Consider the following 18223-nt stretch of genomic DNA (forward strand, 5'->3'; position numbering starts at 1 on the left):
CTACTGAGGGTGCTCACTTCCCTTGTATTCAAAAGCTAACACCTACAGTATCCTACTAGATGTAGACAATTTATTTTCTCTTTATTTATTTTAGCCAGTAAAAGAGGAAGCATATTTTCACCTTACTGAACAGAAATTGAGTAAATATCTCCACTGTTATTGATGGGAGTTGATCTACATGTTAAAATGCCATCTCCAGTGGCCTTAACTTCAAGCAAAAATCTAAAGTCTCATCAAGAAGCCAGTTGGCTCAATTTTTTAATGGTATCTAAATTCTAGTCAATCAGAAGAGTAAGTACAGATTACTATTACAACATATATACACTTTTAAAGAGAAAAAGCAAAATCAGTTATTCCCTTTCCCAGTAATTTTAAAAGCATGAGAACGCGTTTTTGTAAAACAGCAGCAAGTATTTGATGTATTTTATGCCAATGATGAACATACCATACATAATGAGTATTTGGAAAGGCAGTACACTGAATAATTCAGTGACAATAGCCTTAAAAGTCCCATGGATGGCTATAAATCCAGAAAGCACTACACATAGGCAGCATTTGTGGCAAAGCACTTCCTAGCATGACCACCAATTAACATTTATTTCTCAGTTTCATCTTCATTTGCTTTCTTTTGAGGTTCTATTTCCTATATTATTGAGCCGTTCTGTCTTCCTCACACCTCAGAAATAATTCCTTTTCGAGTCTCCTCCTAGATTCTTGCCTAGACCTCTTTCTTTTTATTTGTTCCTGCTCCAAAATATGGCACCCTTTCCAGATTCTTACCATTTTCCCCCCTACCAAACATTCTTTCTTCCCCCTCAGCATGGTAATCACTCAGGCCACAATTCTTCCACATCTTGATTACGTCCTTCAACTTTTACCCACCACCGCTCCTTATGGCAAAAAGCCAGTCAGGTTCCCATCCTCAGACAGCAAGGACATGTCTCTCAGCTACACCTCCTGTCTACTAGAGAGAGAGAGAAGGGAGCAAGGGAGGAATGAGAGGAGGCTTGGGGAGGACCGTGAAAGAGGGAATGCAGTAGGGAAAGTGGGACTTCTCCTTGCAGAGGCAGCAAGTAGGTAGTCCTAGCCTACCTCATAGACTAGTGCCCTCAAGAAAACAAGGTCTCATGTGTATGAACAAGGCCGAAAGAGGCAAGCCAAAGGCTTATACCACTACAAATCAGAAACTTGTACACCTATACCCATGTGACATGCCCCCATTCACCTGACTTACAGCCCAGGAGACAAAGGGTTCCCCTCTCAGCTCTCACAGGGGAGCAGCGAGTCCCTCCAAGTCTGACCAAGGACAGCAACATGCTCTCCAGAGCAGCAGAGGTGAAATGTGTCTAGATCAGCTTCTGAGGCATCTCAGTTTTATGCTATCAGCTACAGGATATTACACTTTTCTTCTGTCACATAAAAATTTCCTGCCCAGATGGTATTAGGGTCTTGAATCTCCTCTCACAGAAATGGTATGGTCCATACCTCTCATTGATATTCAGGTGGCTGACATAGCAGCAGTCACATTTCAGACAGTTTGTAAAAATCTGTTAGCAACAGTGAGTCCTAAAGATCACATCTATTAAGAGTCTCAACTTCTAATACATTCACAAGCTCCACAAGGCATTGTCCTATGCATCTGTAGCATATATTCCAATCTAAGTTTTCACCTGCACAGATTTTAAAAAAATACTAATTCCTTGACGAACTGTGAAATTAAAATACCAGGAAAACAATCCTATTGCAGTTCTTTTCTTACCTGCATCCCTCTCATTTTCTGAAACCGAGCTACTGCATCACTGATGGTGTAGACACGTACATGGCCCATATGAAGCTTTCCAGAAGGATATGGGAACATAGAAAGCACGTAAAATTTTGGTCTTGATTTCTAGAAAGGAATTTTTATAAAGTTATAATCACATGAGTTAGCATTTAATTTGAATATATACATGTGCACATTATAAACTACACAATACCATTAGGTGAAACAGAGTTCTGCTGGAACTGATCCAAATGAACACTGACAAAGCTCCTAGGATCGAATTCTTTGGGGCTGCAAATGGGGATCTTTTACCAGACTTTGCTGTTGTCTCTTCAATTTATATTGATAGCTATATGACACTTGAAAATTATGTTTTTAATCAACTTACTCAGCTAAAGATATATAAATATAATTACAGCTTAACAAATCACTATTCCTTACCACAGCAGCAGTAACTGACTGTGTGCTCCTTATCCGTCCCCTCAATAAAGAAAAACATGGCAGATTAAAAGAACCTCTTCACAGTTTAAATAAAATGCTTTACTTTGTATTTACGATGAACAGGAAGCTCATTCATGGTCAGTTGCTGTTTGTGAGCTGAACTTTGGTAACTCACTGAATGACAAACTCAGTCACTTGTAATTACATGAACACCCACTGAAGTGAAACTGTTCAGTTCCACTATGCATGTTAGATATAAACACAATATCTGCAGTATCTTGCAAGAGGATCATGCAGAGTGAAAAGAAAATAAACATTTTCATTTAGGTAGGTTTAAATAAACTGATAATGTTTCATTTCCTCTTTGTAACTTTATCTTCCACATGAATTATTCCTAATACAACATTATAATTATCATTGAGTTTATCTTCAATACTTAAGTTCTTTCATCAATTTTCTTATGTTAATAATGCAAAAAACAACAACAAAAAAAGATGGGTAGCTTTTATTATTCTGAATGATACTCTGTATTCACATCAATAAAACAATTCTTTTTTGCTTTTGTCCAATAGCAAGCTTAGGAGTAATTTAAATGCTTCATTGGCGCACTCTGTACAACCTTCATCTTAATAAGAGATATTAAATTTATTTTGATGGTAAGGATATAATAAAAAGTATTAGCATTAAAAATATCTTTTGGAATTTAGCAAATGTATGATAAATATGTATATATATGTTGTTGTCAGACATCAAAAAAACCACAGGCTTAAATTAATGCTTTCCCTGCTATGTGTGTACATACAAACAATTTTCATCTTAGCTTTCTTCCTCAGAAAAAGCAAGCCCCTTCTCTCTGGCCATTTGATGGAATCTGTTTTCCATTGGAGATGGCATGTTTGAGGAAATAAGAAAAGCAAACAAGAAGGGGGAAAAAATTTTATACCTATGTGACTGAGCGTAAGTATGAAGGAAAAAGAGTTAGAGGCAGAGATTGCGATTGTTTTCCAAGTTCTTTATTGTGTGGGAAAACACTTTTTTTTGCAAGTCACTCATTTTGCCTAAGATGCTGTAAAACAGAAAAAAAAATATTTAGAATATTATCTTTCCTTCACATAGATTTTAGAGAATGACACAGTGTCAAGCATAATAGATTTTGTCATAATCACTGGAAACAAGCTGTTTAGAATGTTAACTATTTACGACATTTTTAAATGCAAGAGACACTTGTTCTGTTACTTTAAATAATTAATTCCTGAAGTGTGGTATAATGTTGGAATAAATAACTGATTTTTTTAAACACTTTGTAAATTTACAAGCTGATACTTTTCTGCAAAGCATGCTTTTCCTTAAGGATTTTTTTCCACCTATTTTAACTGTTTTTAATGATCTACTACTGCATAAAAATATTTTTCTCTACAGTGTAATATAGAGCTCAACATTGTAAGTCAACTGTATCAAATGTTTTCCAATAAATTTCTGCTTGAGAAAACAAAAATATCAAACATGCAATTTCCAAATTTCTAATGATGCTTACATCAGTTTCTGAAGTTCTGCAGAACTGGTCCTTTATTCTTGGGAACCACCAATTTTCAACTCTTTTTCTTGTCTCCAACCCATAGCTTTTTTCCCATTTCCCTGTCTCACTGTAGATAGTTCTGATGCACGCAGGAACCAGTCGTGTCTGCCATTTAATTAACCCCAGGAAGCCATTTCGTTGTCTATTCAAACATGAGGGACAAGTGACAACTCTCTGACAAACTGACTGCATTCTTAAGGCTACGACGTGCGTTCTGAAAGAGACAAAAATGTGTATTTCAGTCTACAACATAAAACTGGAATTCAGTTGTTATGATGATTACATAGCAATTTAGTAGCTATGAAGCACATTTTACCTTGGTTTAGATTACATAGCTGTTTTCCATAATATCTGCATTCTATTCCCATGTGTCAGAATTAGAAAAACATTTATTTTTTGGTTGAGAGAACTAACTGTGGCCCTTGCACAGGACAACAAAACTGAGCAAGTCTGTTAGATAATGTTCATGTCTGTTAGATAATGTTCAAGTTCTGTTAAACTTCTTCTCTGATAAGACGCAATTCTTGCATTCAGTCTCCCAAAAAAGCAGATTAGTCAGTTGAAGGTTCAAGAAATTGAGCTGACTGAATGGAAGAAGGGGGCTAACAGGGTTTTACTAACAATTGACAATAAAAATAGGAACAGGAGGAAGTTGGATAAAATTATCTTGTAAAACTACCAAATCTGTCATCACTGTAAAGAGATGGAGGTGGATGACTATAATTAGCAGATTTCAAATGGTACCAGAGGATATTCTAAATTGAGTGTTTTGCTAAGGGTTTCCCTGTCAATATACTTTCCTGCAAGAATTACAAGGAAAACTTGTAAGTATACTGCTCAGAAAAAGATATGATTTAACAGGCCAAGCAAGACCAATTCTGAAGAGATCCAACTCTTTTTCCACTAAAAAGTCAGTCAAAAAAAAACTCCTCACATGCTTCAGATTAAGTATTCTAAAATAAAACTACTCAAAGGTAAGAAAAATCAATTAGCTTGCAAGTTCAGGATAGATCTCCTTAAGATGTTTACTGATTTTACCAGATTTTCTTTCTTACAGTAGGAAATACTGCATAAAAAGAATTTACTTTGAGAAGTTTTCTTTCCACATCTTCTCCCCAATTTCCCTTTTTAAAATATTGTTTATTTACATCAATACTTCTTACCCTCTACAGATTCTTTTGCAATTTTTGGCCTATACATTTGAATGTTTGGCCTATATATTTGAATGTTGTAGCAAGCTAGCTACTTCAGTCAGATTCATAATTTTTCATGGCAAGAATCGTGCTAGTAAAAGCCCTGCATAGAGAAACTCTGTATAAGAGAACAGCCCTACTACCCCTCTCATATGATAACACCACTGTCAGTAGAAGTCATCTTTAGATCACTTGTGACCTGCTCTAACTAGTGGGAGTTATAGTCCTTCAACATATACCACATGTATGTACATAAGCTCCCAATGTCTGCACCATTACATATCTACAGAATTGCATCAGAGAAAATATATTTTCTCTGCTATTTATCAATCAGGCTCTTTTAAACATTCTTCATTTACATAAGTCATGTCAGTGCCTTGATTTTTTGCTGCTAATCTCTAAAATCTCTCTGATTTCCAATAATAAAAAATGCAAAATTGAACACAGGATTCCAAGTGCAGGTGCACAGTATTATTCAGGAGACACCTAACTTCTTCCCCTGCATAATCTGAGGCTTATTCATGCAGCTCATAATTACCAAGGACGTTTTGCTGCTTCACTGTTTTACTTTTTATTACTTGTTTTCTTATTACTTATTTCTATTACTTCTGTTTGTTTTATAACAGAAACGAGTACTTTCCTTCCTTACGGTAGACTTTTGGAATTAGTAATTTAGAAAATGCTCCTTTTGTTTATTTGCTTGTTTGAAAACAATTATATGCACATTAATCCTTCATTCAAGGGACAAATGAAAGGCATATGCTAAACCTGGAAGGCTGTGTACAGCTCAAGAAAAGCCTGCCTGTCAATGCATCCCTGGGGCATGTTGGGATGACCTCAGACCCCTATGGGTCAGACAAGCACAGGCCACAGTGGGTGACATGCAGGGAAAGGGGCTGCAGCTTGGCTCACACAGCCTTAAAACACAGCTCACTTAAACACAGGGACTCAGCAGATGAAAGAGAAATCTGTAGTCTCTTTCTTGCTCCCAGACTCTCTTATACACAAGATGCAGCTGATCAGCAAGTCACACATTAAGCCAATTAATGAAACATAGCACAAAGGGTAACAAAATACAAGAGAGATGATGCTAACTGATTTGGCCTTCCTGTGCTTGGGTGCACAGGACTACGGTGTTCAGCATGCCCTAGCTGTGGACACCCCAGTGCAGTGCAGGTCTCAGAAGGAGGCTGCAAGCCAAGAATGTCAAAGCAAGGTAGGCATGCCAAGAAGGCAGTAAGGGGCAAAACATGGAGGAGACATCAACCCAGGTTGAGATCCTGCTTTGGCAGGAGGTAGTTAAAACACAGAAGAAAAAGGAGACCTTAACTAAATTAAGGTATTACAAATTGCTTTGCATGGGCCAGTACATTTCACCACCCTTATCAAGGAGACCAGATGACAAGCTCTAAAACAATACTTTCATAGATAGCTCACATCGTAACCTCATTTGAAGCAGGCATCCAAATTTCTAAAAATACCATGAAATAAGACTTTCACTGGCTCAATACATTTCTTGGAAGCATGGCTGTTCAGAAACATCTCCCCATTCACTTCCTCCTTCAGTCTGCCTGCCTCATCTGTTTAGATGGAGAACTCTCATAGGGGCAGGACAGAATATTGTTTTACAGGTACCAAGCAGAAAACACAACAGCTGCCCCCACGTCTGAGATCCAGCGCACGACACATAACTCTAGAAAAAGGAGGTGAGGGAGACAATCTGATTTTTTTTTTCCTGCGAAGATCAAATTTGAATTTTAAAAGTCTCTCAAAAAAAAATTTTTTTTAATTATGGCCAAGAGCCCTGATGGGGTGGCATATTGTCGGAGAAGCAGGTGCAAGAGCAGGCAACTCCCTCAAGAGCAAGTGGGAGGGAAGTGCCGGCCGGGCAGGACACCGAGGACCGGGAGCGGGCGCTGAGGGCCAGAGGACCGCTGCGAGACCCAGCTACCGAGCGGGACACCGACAGTGCGGCTGCAGAGGGACTGCGGGGCGCTGCGAAGGGGGCCGCAGCTGCAGACTCTGGGAGCGAGGACCACCGCGGGCTCAGCGGGCGGAGCAGAGGCGGGCGGCGGTTAGAACCGTTGGGCTGAGAGGAGCCAGGCCCGCGGCTCGCGCCCGCCGACACAGAGACAGTTACCTGCGCGCAGGAACACGCTGCTGCACCACACGCACCCTCAGCTTCCGCTCCGCTCCCTGGGCGCCGCCATCTTGGTCTCCTCCCAGCGTTGGTGGCGCCTGCGCAGCGCACGCCGCGCACGCGCAGCAACGCGCGGTCCGCGGCAGGGCGGTGGTGGGCGAGGGGCGCGAAGAGGCGCCTACGCGTTAAGCGGCTGGGGCGGGGTTGTGCGGCTACTCGTGCGCTGAGGCGGCCGTTGGGCGCTGCTGGGGGCCTTGGCGAGGGCTCTGCTATCTGCTGAGGCTTTTGAAGAATATCTCCCTTAAATTTAAAAGTAGTCAGAAACTACGTGGGGCGGGGGGAGAAGAAGGTCAGTCTTTCCTCATGCATTCAGCCCAGACCTAAGGAAAATTACTGTATGAAGTTGTAAACCTTACTTGAAATCTCATTTTTAAACCTTACTTGAAATCTCATTTTTAAACCTTGGGCCTCCAAGTACACAGAATGGGAGAAAACCATAGTTCTCAGAAACAATACATCTTGCAATGTTACCCAGGTGAGAGCAAAAGAACACATGCTTAAACAAGATACACTTCGAGCCTTTGTTTAAAACATTCCCAGAAATACAGGGCAAAACTTGAATTTTAACAGAGTGATAGAAAATCACTACCTTACTAAAGTGCTTCCCGGCTGCAGCCACTTTAATGAATGGCTTTAAATATAATCGTGCATTTAATAAGAACACCCCCTCCACCTCTGACGAGTATGTACACTGCATTTATATGTTACAAGAGCTTACCAAAATTATAGTCTTTGTCTTAGAAACAGTGTCTCACTCCTGCTAAAGTCCTTGGCCCTGATCCTGCAAACATTGCAGTAGAGATGAGACTAGTAGCATGAATGCAAGTTAGTCACGCGAGCAACACGTAAGAGTGTCTGAATGATCCTGTCCTAGAAATGTGAGACAATTTACATGTTCGTATTCAAGTTATTAAAAATGCAAATCTAGGAAATGAACAGTAAAGCAAATGAATAAATTAAGAGGGATGAATCTCTGTATATGTTGCACAGTGCTTGATTAATTTTGATCACAGCATGTGCGAATAGGCTGTGAAGTGACTTTACAGTTTAGAACTCGATTTTGGTAGCATTTTGCCTTGACTAATTTTGCTTTCCTTCTGCAAATCGGTTTTTTTTTTTTTTTAATTAGAGGCAGGTTCAGAAATAAAGCCAATAGTTGTTTTGTTAGTTCTTTTTGACTAATGAGGGAAAAAAAAACGAAAGTCAATAAAGACAATCTAGAGCAGCATAATTAATTCTACCTCTGGCTGGAAAACGACGTCTTACGCAGTTGTCAACACCATACAGTTCAGAGTTGTTTTTAATTACTGCAAGTTGTTTGTAGTAGCCTCCAAGGAACAATTTTTTTTCTGTCTATTGTGCCCTTTTGCTGCTGGCAACCATTGATTCTTTTTTTAATCTTTTCCTTTACTACTGTGTTTCTAGTAGACTTTAAATCAACACATTCTGTTTATATAATGTAATGCTTACGGTGGGGTGACCCTTTTTGTGCTGTAGAGATAGAGACTTACTATATGACTAAAAATAATAATTTACCCAGTATAAGCTTTCTGCTTGATTGTGTATACTTGCCATATATGTTTCAATTATAACCTTTTTGCCACAAAAATGAATTGAGAGCGGTTCTGATACTTATGCTAGTTATAAACTACTACAGTTTCATCAGGGCTATATGCATAATTTTGATTTGCTTTCCTGACTTATCTGTTGCCCGAAAAGCGTATCCGTTGCCTGGTGTGCAATAAGCCAATAATTGCACACTCAGGAGAGATGTTTGCTTATTTATTTCAGAGTTGCACAACCCTGGGTGATCGGTGGTTTCCCACAAATCAAGCACACCCCCCTGGCTTTTCAAGTAGCATTTATACAAACAAATTGCCAGGTTTGCAACTTTCCCTTTTACACTGATTGGTTAGTGATTTACATGCAATTATAATTTTGCTTACACACCATTTTACTACTATGCATGCTTAGGGGAGGGGTCTTCACCTGGGCATGGGTCTTTTTGACCTATGGGCGTGATTTTTTGTATTATAATGAGGACAGTTCAGTTAGGGATATATAGACCTTCAATTCTTTTGCCAAATTGGCAATACGTAACCTAGAAATAAAACATTTTGATTTAATGTTTCTTTTAGGGCTTTAGCAGTTCTAGGATGCCCTTGATTAAAGAATGCTTCTTTTCAGAAAAGAGAGAGAGAGGTTATCCTAATCTGCCTAGTTTAAACAGCATGAACATTCTTTCTCAGCTTCCAGGGTTGTCTTGTAACAATCTAGCTGTTAGTAAGCAATGATGATCTTGGTCTAACAGACTTTTCTATCTTTTGCCAAATTGGCAATACGTAACCTAGAAATAAAACATTTTGATTTAATGTTTCTTTTAGGGCTTTAGCAGTTCTAGGATGCCCTTGATTAAAGAATGCTTCTTTTCAGAAAAGAGAGAGAGAGGTTATCCTAATCTGCCTAGTTTAAACAGCATGAACATTCTTTCTCAGCTTCCGGGGTTGTCTTGTAACAATCTAGCTCCTAGTAAGCAATGATGATCTTGGTCTAACAGACTTTTCTATCCTGAATCTTCTTCTGAAAAAGGTGCTGTGTCAGTCCTCAGGCTGGGTGAAGACTGCTAGGCACCATTTTGATGTGCAGGGGGACAGGAAATGCAGTCCTTGATTGAGATTCAGCACCAGGGTAAGTGCTGGGCTGTGAACTATGGCAGCTAACAGCTCTCATTCATGATCACTATTGGATTCAGCTCTGGCACCTGAAAGGTTCCCACTTCCAGAGAGAAAGAGCCCAACATGAAAGAGCTGGGCATCTTTGCTTGCAAATGAAAACTTCTTTACTTTGTGTATAGTGCTCTTCACCATAACTGCAGAAGAACACGATAGAGCAGTGTGAGTAAAGCTGGAAAAATATGAGAGAATTACTTCATGTTGTCTTAAAAATGTTTTGAAAGGCCCAATCACTGCCTCAAATTTTAATTTAGATATATTGGTGATTTTTAAAATGCTTTTCAATCTTTGCTCTGTTAAAATATCTAACCCTAAACATACTGACCTATATTTCCCACGGCTTGCCATCAAGATTATAGCTGATTGAGTAGTGAGACCTTTGTCTTATCTTTTTAATTGGTTCATTTCACTAAAAAATTGCTTTCTCTTTCTGACAATCTGCTTACATATTTCATTTGCTTGAAGCTGAGGATAATCTGTTTGGAGTAATACTAAATTAATCAGAATTTTAAATGTCTCCAAGGAAGTTAGATGAATGCCATACACAAGTGCAGACTGGCCATACCTTGGAAGTGCTTAGAGTTTGGCCCCTGTGGAGCCTCCTGTCCGTCTCTGTTCACCAAATTATGCAACAACCCAAGCTGGGCTCGGGTCAAGGTCAGAACACAGACAGAGCCTTTGATAACTGCTGAAACAGGTACTGCTGCGAGAAGTACTGCTGGAGAGGTTTATAAAGAGGTAGAGGATCTCTTAGAACCACAGGATTCAGCCAAATCTTGGCTGTATGTGCCACTTGGTACCCACTATTTCCAAAAAATAACCCAGAGAAAAATAAAAAAATGAGGAATATTGTTTTTCATTACTTCTTATTTTCTTTCAGGAGAGTTCGGTGGTATGATTCTGATTAGCTCAAGCCAAATACTTTCAACACAGGTTTGTAATGTTTGAAGGTGTTGATAGAAGATGACTTCTGTCAACAGTAGATACTCCTGTGAACTTACTCAAAGAATATACTGACCTCTTGATTAGTGTCACATTTCTCATTGATTTTACTGAAGCTTAATCTGCTGGCTGTGGATTCTGGTAGAAAGAAAGGTAGCCAATAACAGATGAAGCTAAGCAAGATGCAAGGTCATCTGTAAACAGAAATTAAAACTAAGTGAGAAAAATTGAGACCAACCAGTAACAGGCACAGAAAGAAAGAAAGAACAACAACGGTATTTTTCAGTGCCTTGCTAAGTAGCATGATAATTCATGAAGATCAAAATAACATGCAGGTATACACTGCTGTTTGATATTTGGGTTTGTTCATTGGCTTATTCATGCTAAGACTAGTAATGTGTTCCCCATTCATTAAGCACTTTAATTGTTTGGTATCACCTTTTAAAAATGTTTCCACCAAGATCCATTGTCAGCAATAAGTCTAAGAAATAACAACAGGTGTTGTCATATGGTCTGAAGTGAAATGCCAAAAGTACACCAAAGCTTTCTTCCAAGATCTGATATTAGCTTTTCCTATGGTCTTGCCCAAATCTTTTAACCTCTTTGCTGTATTTTCCTCATCCGGCAACAGGAGGCCAGATTTTTCTGTCTGCTTTGCCCTATGTGCATGTTCTGATGGATAGAAAGTTGGCTAAGTTATGAAAGGAAGATACTTAATCTGCTATATGACAATCAGAATAAGAATCAGAGAAAATGATCAAGTGCAATTATGCTTTTTTAAGTGAAAGGGAGCTTGGATATCACTGAAAATTATAAAGAGCTTAGAGGCCAGTATGCTTCTGCTTTATTCTTTAATTTCTGTGTAAATGAGTTGAATAAATGAAGTAGTGGAGCTTATACCAAATTTATTGCTACATTCAAGACCATCCAGATGTCCTAGGGGCTCAAGCCACAATGAAGCTATGAACCTATCACATAGTAGGGTGTATTATAATGGAAAAAATACAAGAAGTTCTCAGACTTTTCCAAACAGGGGCCTGTCTTGCTCTCCCATTATCCCCCCCTTCCCCATGTTGTTTTTTTTCTTGTTAACCTGGGCTGTTTGTACAGTTTATTTTTGTTATAAGAAATCAATGAGATAAGGACTTTAGTATTTGCCTTAACACTAACCTTGGTAGTAAACTGTTTTCCATTAGGCCAATATTCTCCTGTTTTCTTTTTTCTCTGTAATTGCATAGACTTGACACTAATTTGTTTTTTTGCATTTTGTTAATCAACACAAGGCTTGGAGATAATTCAATAGTTAGATAATTCATTAGTTCCTCTGTGAGGAATCTGCAGAAGTGCCCCAGTTGTCTGTCACTTAAATAGACATGCTTCCAAGATTTCTGCAGAAGTATAATTTTGCCTTTGCTGAGAGTTACCAGAATTCGTGCTTGGGTTTCCTGGCATGCTCTTTTGCTCCTGTAGCAAAACAATTACTGGTTTTTTACAACCTCCTACAAAACAGAGGATTAAAAAGCAGCATTTGGAACACAGAATAATTTTTATTGCCTACATACTTCAAATCCCAGCCCCATTTAATGTAACTAAAGAGCTTGCTTTTTTTTTTTTTTTTTTTTTTTTTTTTTTTTTTTTCCCATTAAACTCTTTTGGAGTAGCTTTTGCTTCTGAGGTTTATTTTACCATACACATTTGCTTAGTGTTTTTGCTTCAAAACATAAGGTCAAATAAAAAATGCAGGTGATTGGATTGCAGTGATATAAAGAGTAGCACTTGAGAATATAACAGAGAGCAAAAAAAATAATAGACTAAATTGAAAAAAAAACCTCTCAAAGCCCTATCCCCCAGCTAAGCCTAGATCTCCAAAGGAGGAATTTTGACTGACTTTATGAAGATCACTAGGAGCTTCATATTTGCAATAGATTTTATCTAAAAAGCACTCAAATATTATGGTAATGCAAGAATAAAATCTTGAAACAGATAGAGGTAAAAGTTATATTTTGGGGATAGAAGGGAACGTATCTCAACAAGAGCAGTCATATTACTAGGGATGGAGCTTGATCTGTTCATAAGAAGGATTATATGGCATGACTGATTCCCCCTCCAGCAGGAGACTGGCCTTGAGGACAGAGGAGGTTCTTGTTATCCAAAGCGTTTAAATTAACACAGATTTGTCATTCCTGTGTTTTGCAAAATGAAGGAAAACACACAAGGAGCAAATGGAAGAAAAGAGCAGCTGAGTAAGAAGAAAATGCCACCCTCCCATCCAGGAGCCCATGTTAGGTGACCAGAATGGCCCCATCTAGGGTGAAAATCCATGAACCTGGACTGGTCTGAGTGTCGCTCATTAAGCCACTGAATGATACAGAGGTATTTTGAAAATGTTCAAGATGGATACCTGGAGGAATTGTATTTACCACCGTTGTTTTAACAGGCTGATGTGGGCCCCTATGCAGAAAGCTGGGACAAGGCTCTGGGTTTTCCCTAAATCCTAGATAAACCTCTTTCTGAGAGTATTTTGTGTAGCACCTTTGTTATGGTGGGTGTTTGCGGAGGGGTGCATTTAACCCAAAATGAACATATATGTTGTTCCAGGCAAAGGTATCAGAGCAATATCAGTGACAGCTAACAGCTTCTTACTGATTCAGACTAAAGGCTGTGAGTAGGTGTGGGTATGTAGGTGGGGAGAAGATGGCAAAATCAGTACACTTTCACTTTTTTCACCTTCATGAACAATCCAGTGGATGAAGTTTTCCAGCGAAGAAGTCCATGCAGTTTTTCATCTAGGCTATCTTCTTCTAATGCACTAGCACAATTCTGTTGTTCAGAGCCAGTTATAGACAGTGCTGAGCCAAATTACATCTTTGTAGCATTCAAAGCTTTATGGTTTTTGCATTAATCTGGAAAAAAAGTTAAGGTATTTTTAAGATTGTTTAAAGTTATAATTTATAGTCATGGGGCTAAGAGCTCCGTACTGGCATATGGGTAGACTCTGGTTGTGTTTATATCATATTGTCATTAAGTTACCCACATTTCAAAAGCATCCAGGAATGTTATGTCTCTTTATTATATATAGGAATGCTAATTTTGGAAACCTGGGTTTTCATTCTCCTCTCATTTTGAAGCCGGTCATTAGAAGTGGCAAATCATCTATGTGCCAAGAGGCAGATGACTATAGGTGTTTAAGTAATTAGCAAAGGCTACTGTGCTAATATCATATATACCTTCTATGTATGGGGGGGAGGAAGATCACCTATCTAGACAGCCCCTGAGAGAGGCATTGCACCCGTCTTCCCCCGCCTTCCTCCCTTCCCGACCTCTGCCGTGCTCTCAGCCAGGAGCTCCCCCCAAATGCCAGCTCCTGCGCTCATTTGACCCTGTGCTGAGTTGACTGTATTCATGAAACTGGCAGAGAAGTACACAACAAGAGAAGGAAATGGTCGTCTGTCAGACTAGTGAGGTGAATTGGCTCTAGAAAGGTTTCGATGGGTGCCGGAGGCAGTGCAAAGGAAGGAGGAGATCATTCACCTGGGAGTGGTGGAGAGAGATGCTTGGAGTCAAAGGAAAGTCGAAGTCTGCCCCCTTTGGTGCTGAGGAACGATTAGATTGTCACAGCCCCTATCATACTTCCACAGTAGATCAGATATTACGAAAGCATGTGCTACCATGTCAGAAAAGAAATAATGAGAAACACACTCATTAATTAAACCTTTGCCATATATTGATATTTCTTTCCCTAAAGACCAGGCCATCATATTTAAAAAAGAGGTGGTGAATGCACTTTTTCCATTCAACGTGACTATTAAAATAGCTTTTTACACCAAAGGCCAAACTTCATCAAAGCAATTACGCAACAGCTTGATTGCACTTAAAACTTTCTAATGATATCTGACTGCAGGAAATGGTTTGAGTGCTGGCTAAGACCATCTTGTACCCTGGGTCTGTCGTGCTGGCTGTCAGTTGGATAGCCCTATATTATGTAATCCACAAAACAGAATTAAAGACCTGGAGTAGGATAGGAGGAAAATATCTGCAGGTCTTAAAATTAATTAACAACCTATGATCTTTATTATATGGGAAAAGTTATGATGCTAACATTTACTGAAAAGCTGTGTGCAGCTTGGAAACTGTAGTATATGCATATTTATATGTGTATGTGTTGTGTGTGTGTATATATATATATGCATATATATATGCATATTTTTAAGTATATGCATATAAATATGCCTCAGATGGAAGTAGAGGGATATATCTTTTTTTTTTTCTGTATTTCTACATACAATATAATTACTAAAGGAGAAAGAATGGTTAAATTCTTTCTAGTTAAACAGAAAACAAGATGAAAGGAGCCCGGGTTTATCAAGGGAACGTTGTGCCAGAATAACCTGAAAGCTTTCCTTAAATGTGATAATGGATTTTCCAAAATAGAAAATGTGGTAAATCTCATTTGGACTTGATACAGTGCTAAATGTGAAAAATTTTAATGAAGCAAAGAAGATGGAGATTAACAGAGGACATGGAAGATGGGGAAGAACTGGCTAATGGAAGAGAGCAGAGGAAAAGGAAGAAAAGAGAACAGTCAAGAGGCAGGTTACTGGAAGAGGTCCTCAAGGGTCAATTTTAGGACCAGTCCTGGTAATATTTTCATTAACTACATTAGCATAAGAAGTAGACGTACTGTTGAAATCTAAAGGTGAAGGGACATTGCTAATATAGAAGATGACTATAATATAGGAAAACCTGTTTGACTCTGACAGGTACAGAAATGGGATGAAATGTTTGATTAAAACCAAATATAAGGGCATGCACTTAAGCATTAGCAAGAAATTTCCTCTCTAAATGAGGAGAGATGAATCAAGCAGAGAGAAATCTGGGTGTCCTAGCTGATCACAGGATGACTATGAATCAACCAGAGGATGAAACCATGAAAAAGGTGTACATGCTCATAGCATACATCAGACAAGGTATTTCCAGCAGAAAGAAAAAGTTTCTTTGTAGAAGGCATGGATGAATGCACATCTGAAACATAGCATATAACTCCTGTCACCCTTCTGCAGGAAAGATGAATTAATCTGCAAAAGTGTGGAGAGGCATTACAAAGCGTGTCATATGAGAGATGACATAAAGTGTTGCTTAGTCTAAAAAATAAAGGCTGTGGTAGGAAACTGATTTCTTTTTAAGAATACATTGGTGGGTTAATGTCAGGAAGGGAGAAGAGCTATTTAAGGAAAAGAATAAGAAGCTGGGTAGCCATAATACATTTAGACTGGAAAGCAAGACTGGGTTCTCGCTAGTGGATAAAAGAGGCTCTGTGACAACCTTCCAAAATAGTGGAAATGGCCTCCCCCCTCCAATAATCCTAGCAACTTTTAGGAGGAAATTCAGTCCATTAGCAGAAACGATCATGTGGCATGATCTCTGTTGGAGAGGAAGGGTCTGGTCTAGTAGTGCAGGTGGTCCCCTGAAATACTGTAACTAGTCACTCAAGACACCTGGACAATTTCACCTGAACAAACGCTAAATTATCTTGTGAAGTAGTGTTTAAAATGGGAGCCTTGTGCTTCAGCAGTTGGCTTTGAATATCAAAGCAAGGCAAACATAGCTGTGCTGTAAATTCCACAATATATTCTTAAGTGAATCTTGAATGTCTCATAGATGTAATGCAAAGTTGACATTTTTGTAAATCACTTTCACCCCCCCTTCAAAATTCTTTATACTTAAATAAAAATGAAAGTTTAACTTCAGACAAGTGGAAGGTTCTTGTGCACGTTTTCCAGCAAAACTACCTGCACACCTTGCTAAAGAAGTACCAGATAAGCTCATTCAGCGTTCCTTACTCGCTTTGAAATGAGTTCCTGGAGACCGATCATAGAGGCTGTTCCATGTCTTGCTGTCCCAAAAAAGGAGATTCAAGCAAAGCATATGCAATATCAGCAGAGGATATACCCTGATTCATGCTCTGTTGACATAAGCAAATCATTTGCTCATGCAAGAACGATCTAAGTCCCACACACAATGGTCATAAACAGGGACTCAACCCCTTTCCCTCTCCACATTTTTTACAATTGAACAGTGACAGCTCCTTGCTGTTGGGGTGATCTGACAGGTAGTGCAGCAAAGGAGAAGTGGACTGTTCTGTTATGCCAGGACGTTGTGCCCATTTTATGCCTAAAGGAGCCAGATCGTGTGGGTCACAGTGAGGAGCTGCATGTGGGAAGAACCCCATGTCCTCATGGGGCTCTTCTTACATCCCTGAGGAGCGCATCCTGGCGAGGGGGCTGGCGACAGTGTTCAGCAGGGCCAGTTTTTGCTGAGGGAGGCTTTCCTCTAAGAAGAAAGGTTCATCCAGTGGCAACGCAGGGTACCTAGGTGAGACTCGTGCTCTCTCCATTGACTACAGGAGGAGCAATTTAGGCCTCCCTAAAGAGAGCTTTTGTGAACACCTTGCTAAGTTGTGCCTTCTGGGCATGATGGACTGTTATAAAGCTGTGAAAGCTGTGGGATGTCACTGCACTTTAAAATTAATATTTTATGTTCCTTTACCAATCTGCTGCTTCTCGTGATGCCAGAGGGGAAGGCAAATCTGCAGGAAGGTCAACAGTGCATAAGAACAGCCTGATACTTCATGAAAAATAAAAACAGAGTATGGTGTTTTATCCAAACGTGTGTCACACACTGCTGACGTGATGAGAATGCTATAACAAACACAGAGATGAAAAACTGGGAAGTCCTAGGAGGAATGAAGTTGCGAAGAGTCTGCTGTTAAAAGTCAGATTCTCAGCCCAGAGAGCAAAGCAGAGAGGAGAGGAATGAATGGTGGACTGGAAGCCCCAGGTCCCAGAAAGGGTTTGGACCAGCAGTGGAGTCTGCAGCTTTCAACAGCTTGAAAGCCTCAAGGATCTCACATTTGGGGATGATAAAGGCAATTTAAATGGGGAAGCCCGAGCAGGAGTACCACAGGAGGAGCTAGATGGTGGACCGAGCAAAACATTTTGTCAGGGCTGATATGCACAGAGCAGAGAGGACTCCATCTCCCTGTCCAGCCAAGAGATTGTTGTACTGCTTTAGGATTTCACATATATTACAGCTGAGAAGGCTACGATGCTAATACAATCCCCTGCTGCCTCATGCGATTACAGATACCTTATATTCTTTGTTAGCATTATTTGCAGCTCTGAATCCTGTTGAAAGATTTTTTAATTTTATTTTCTTTGGAAAGGGAGCAGAAAAGATTGGTAAAACATTGTGGATATTGTTTGAAGCCTGGAGGTCTCTGATAATGTTTATCTACTGTGAATTACCTTTTGACCATTATTTTTTGCTATTTTTATTAGTTTATTAATGTTATTACCAAACAGATATGTTTTAATAGCA

General features: G+C 39.3%; 1 protein-coding gene across 1 annotated transcript in view; it reads right to left on the reverse strand.

Annotated features, from left to right (window-relative positions):
• LARS2 (leucyl-tRNA synthetase 2, mitochondrial) overlaps positions 1–7222 on the reverse strand; it is a 93792-nt gene extending 86570 nt beyond the window's left edge. The window contains exons 1-3 of the mRNA XM_026094032.2: positions 7113–7222; positions 3738–3993; positions 1760–1888 (exon numbers count right to left, since the gene is read on the reverse strand). Of these exons, the coding sequence (XP_025949817.1) occupies positions 1760–1888; positions 3738–3971 (363 nt within the window). The 5' untranslated portion in view covers positions 3972–3993; positions 7113–7222. The remainder of the gene's footprint in view (positions 1–1759; positions 1889–3737; positions 3994–7112) is intronic.
• Between the last annotated feature and the right edge of the window lie 11001 nt (positions 7223–18223).

This window comes from Dromaius novaehollandiae, chromosome 2, assembly GCF_036370855.1.
Source record: "Dromaius novaehollandiae isolate bDroNov1 chromosome 2, bDroNov1.hap1, whole genome shotgun sequence".
Classification (NCBI taxonomy): Eukaryota; Metazoa; Chordata; class Aves; order Casuariiformes; family Dromaiidae; genus Dromaius; species Dromaius novaehollandiae.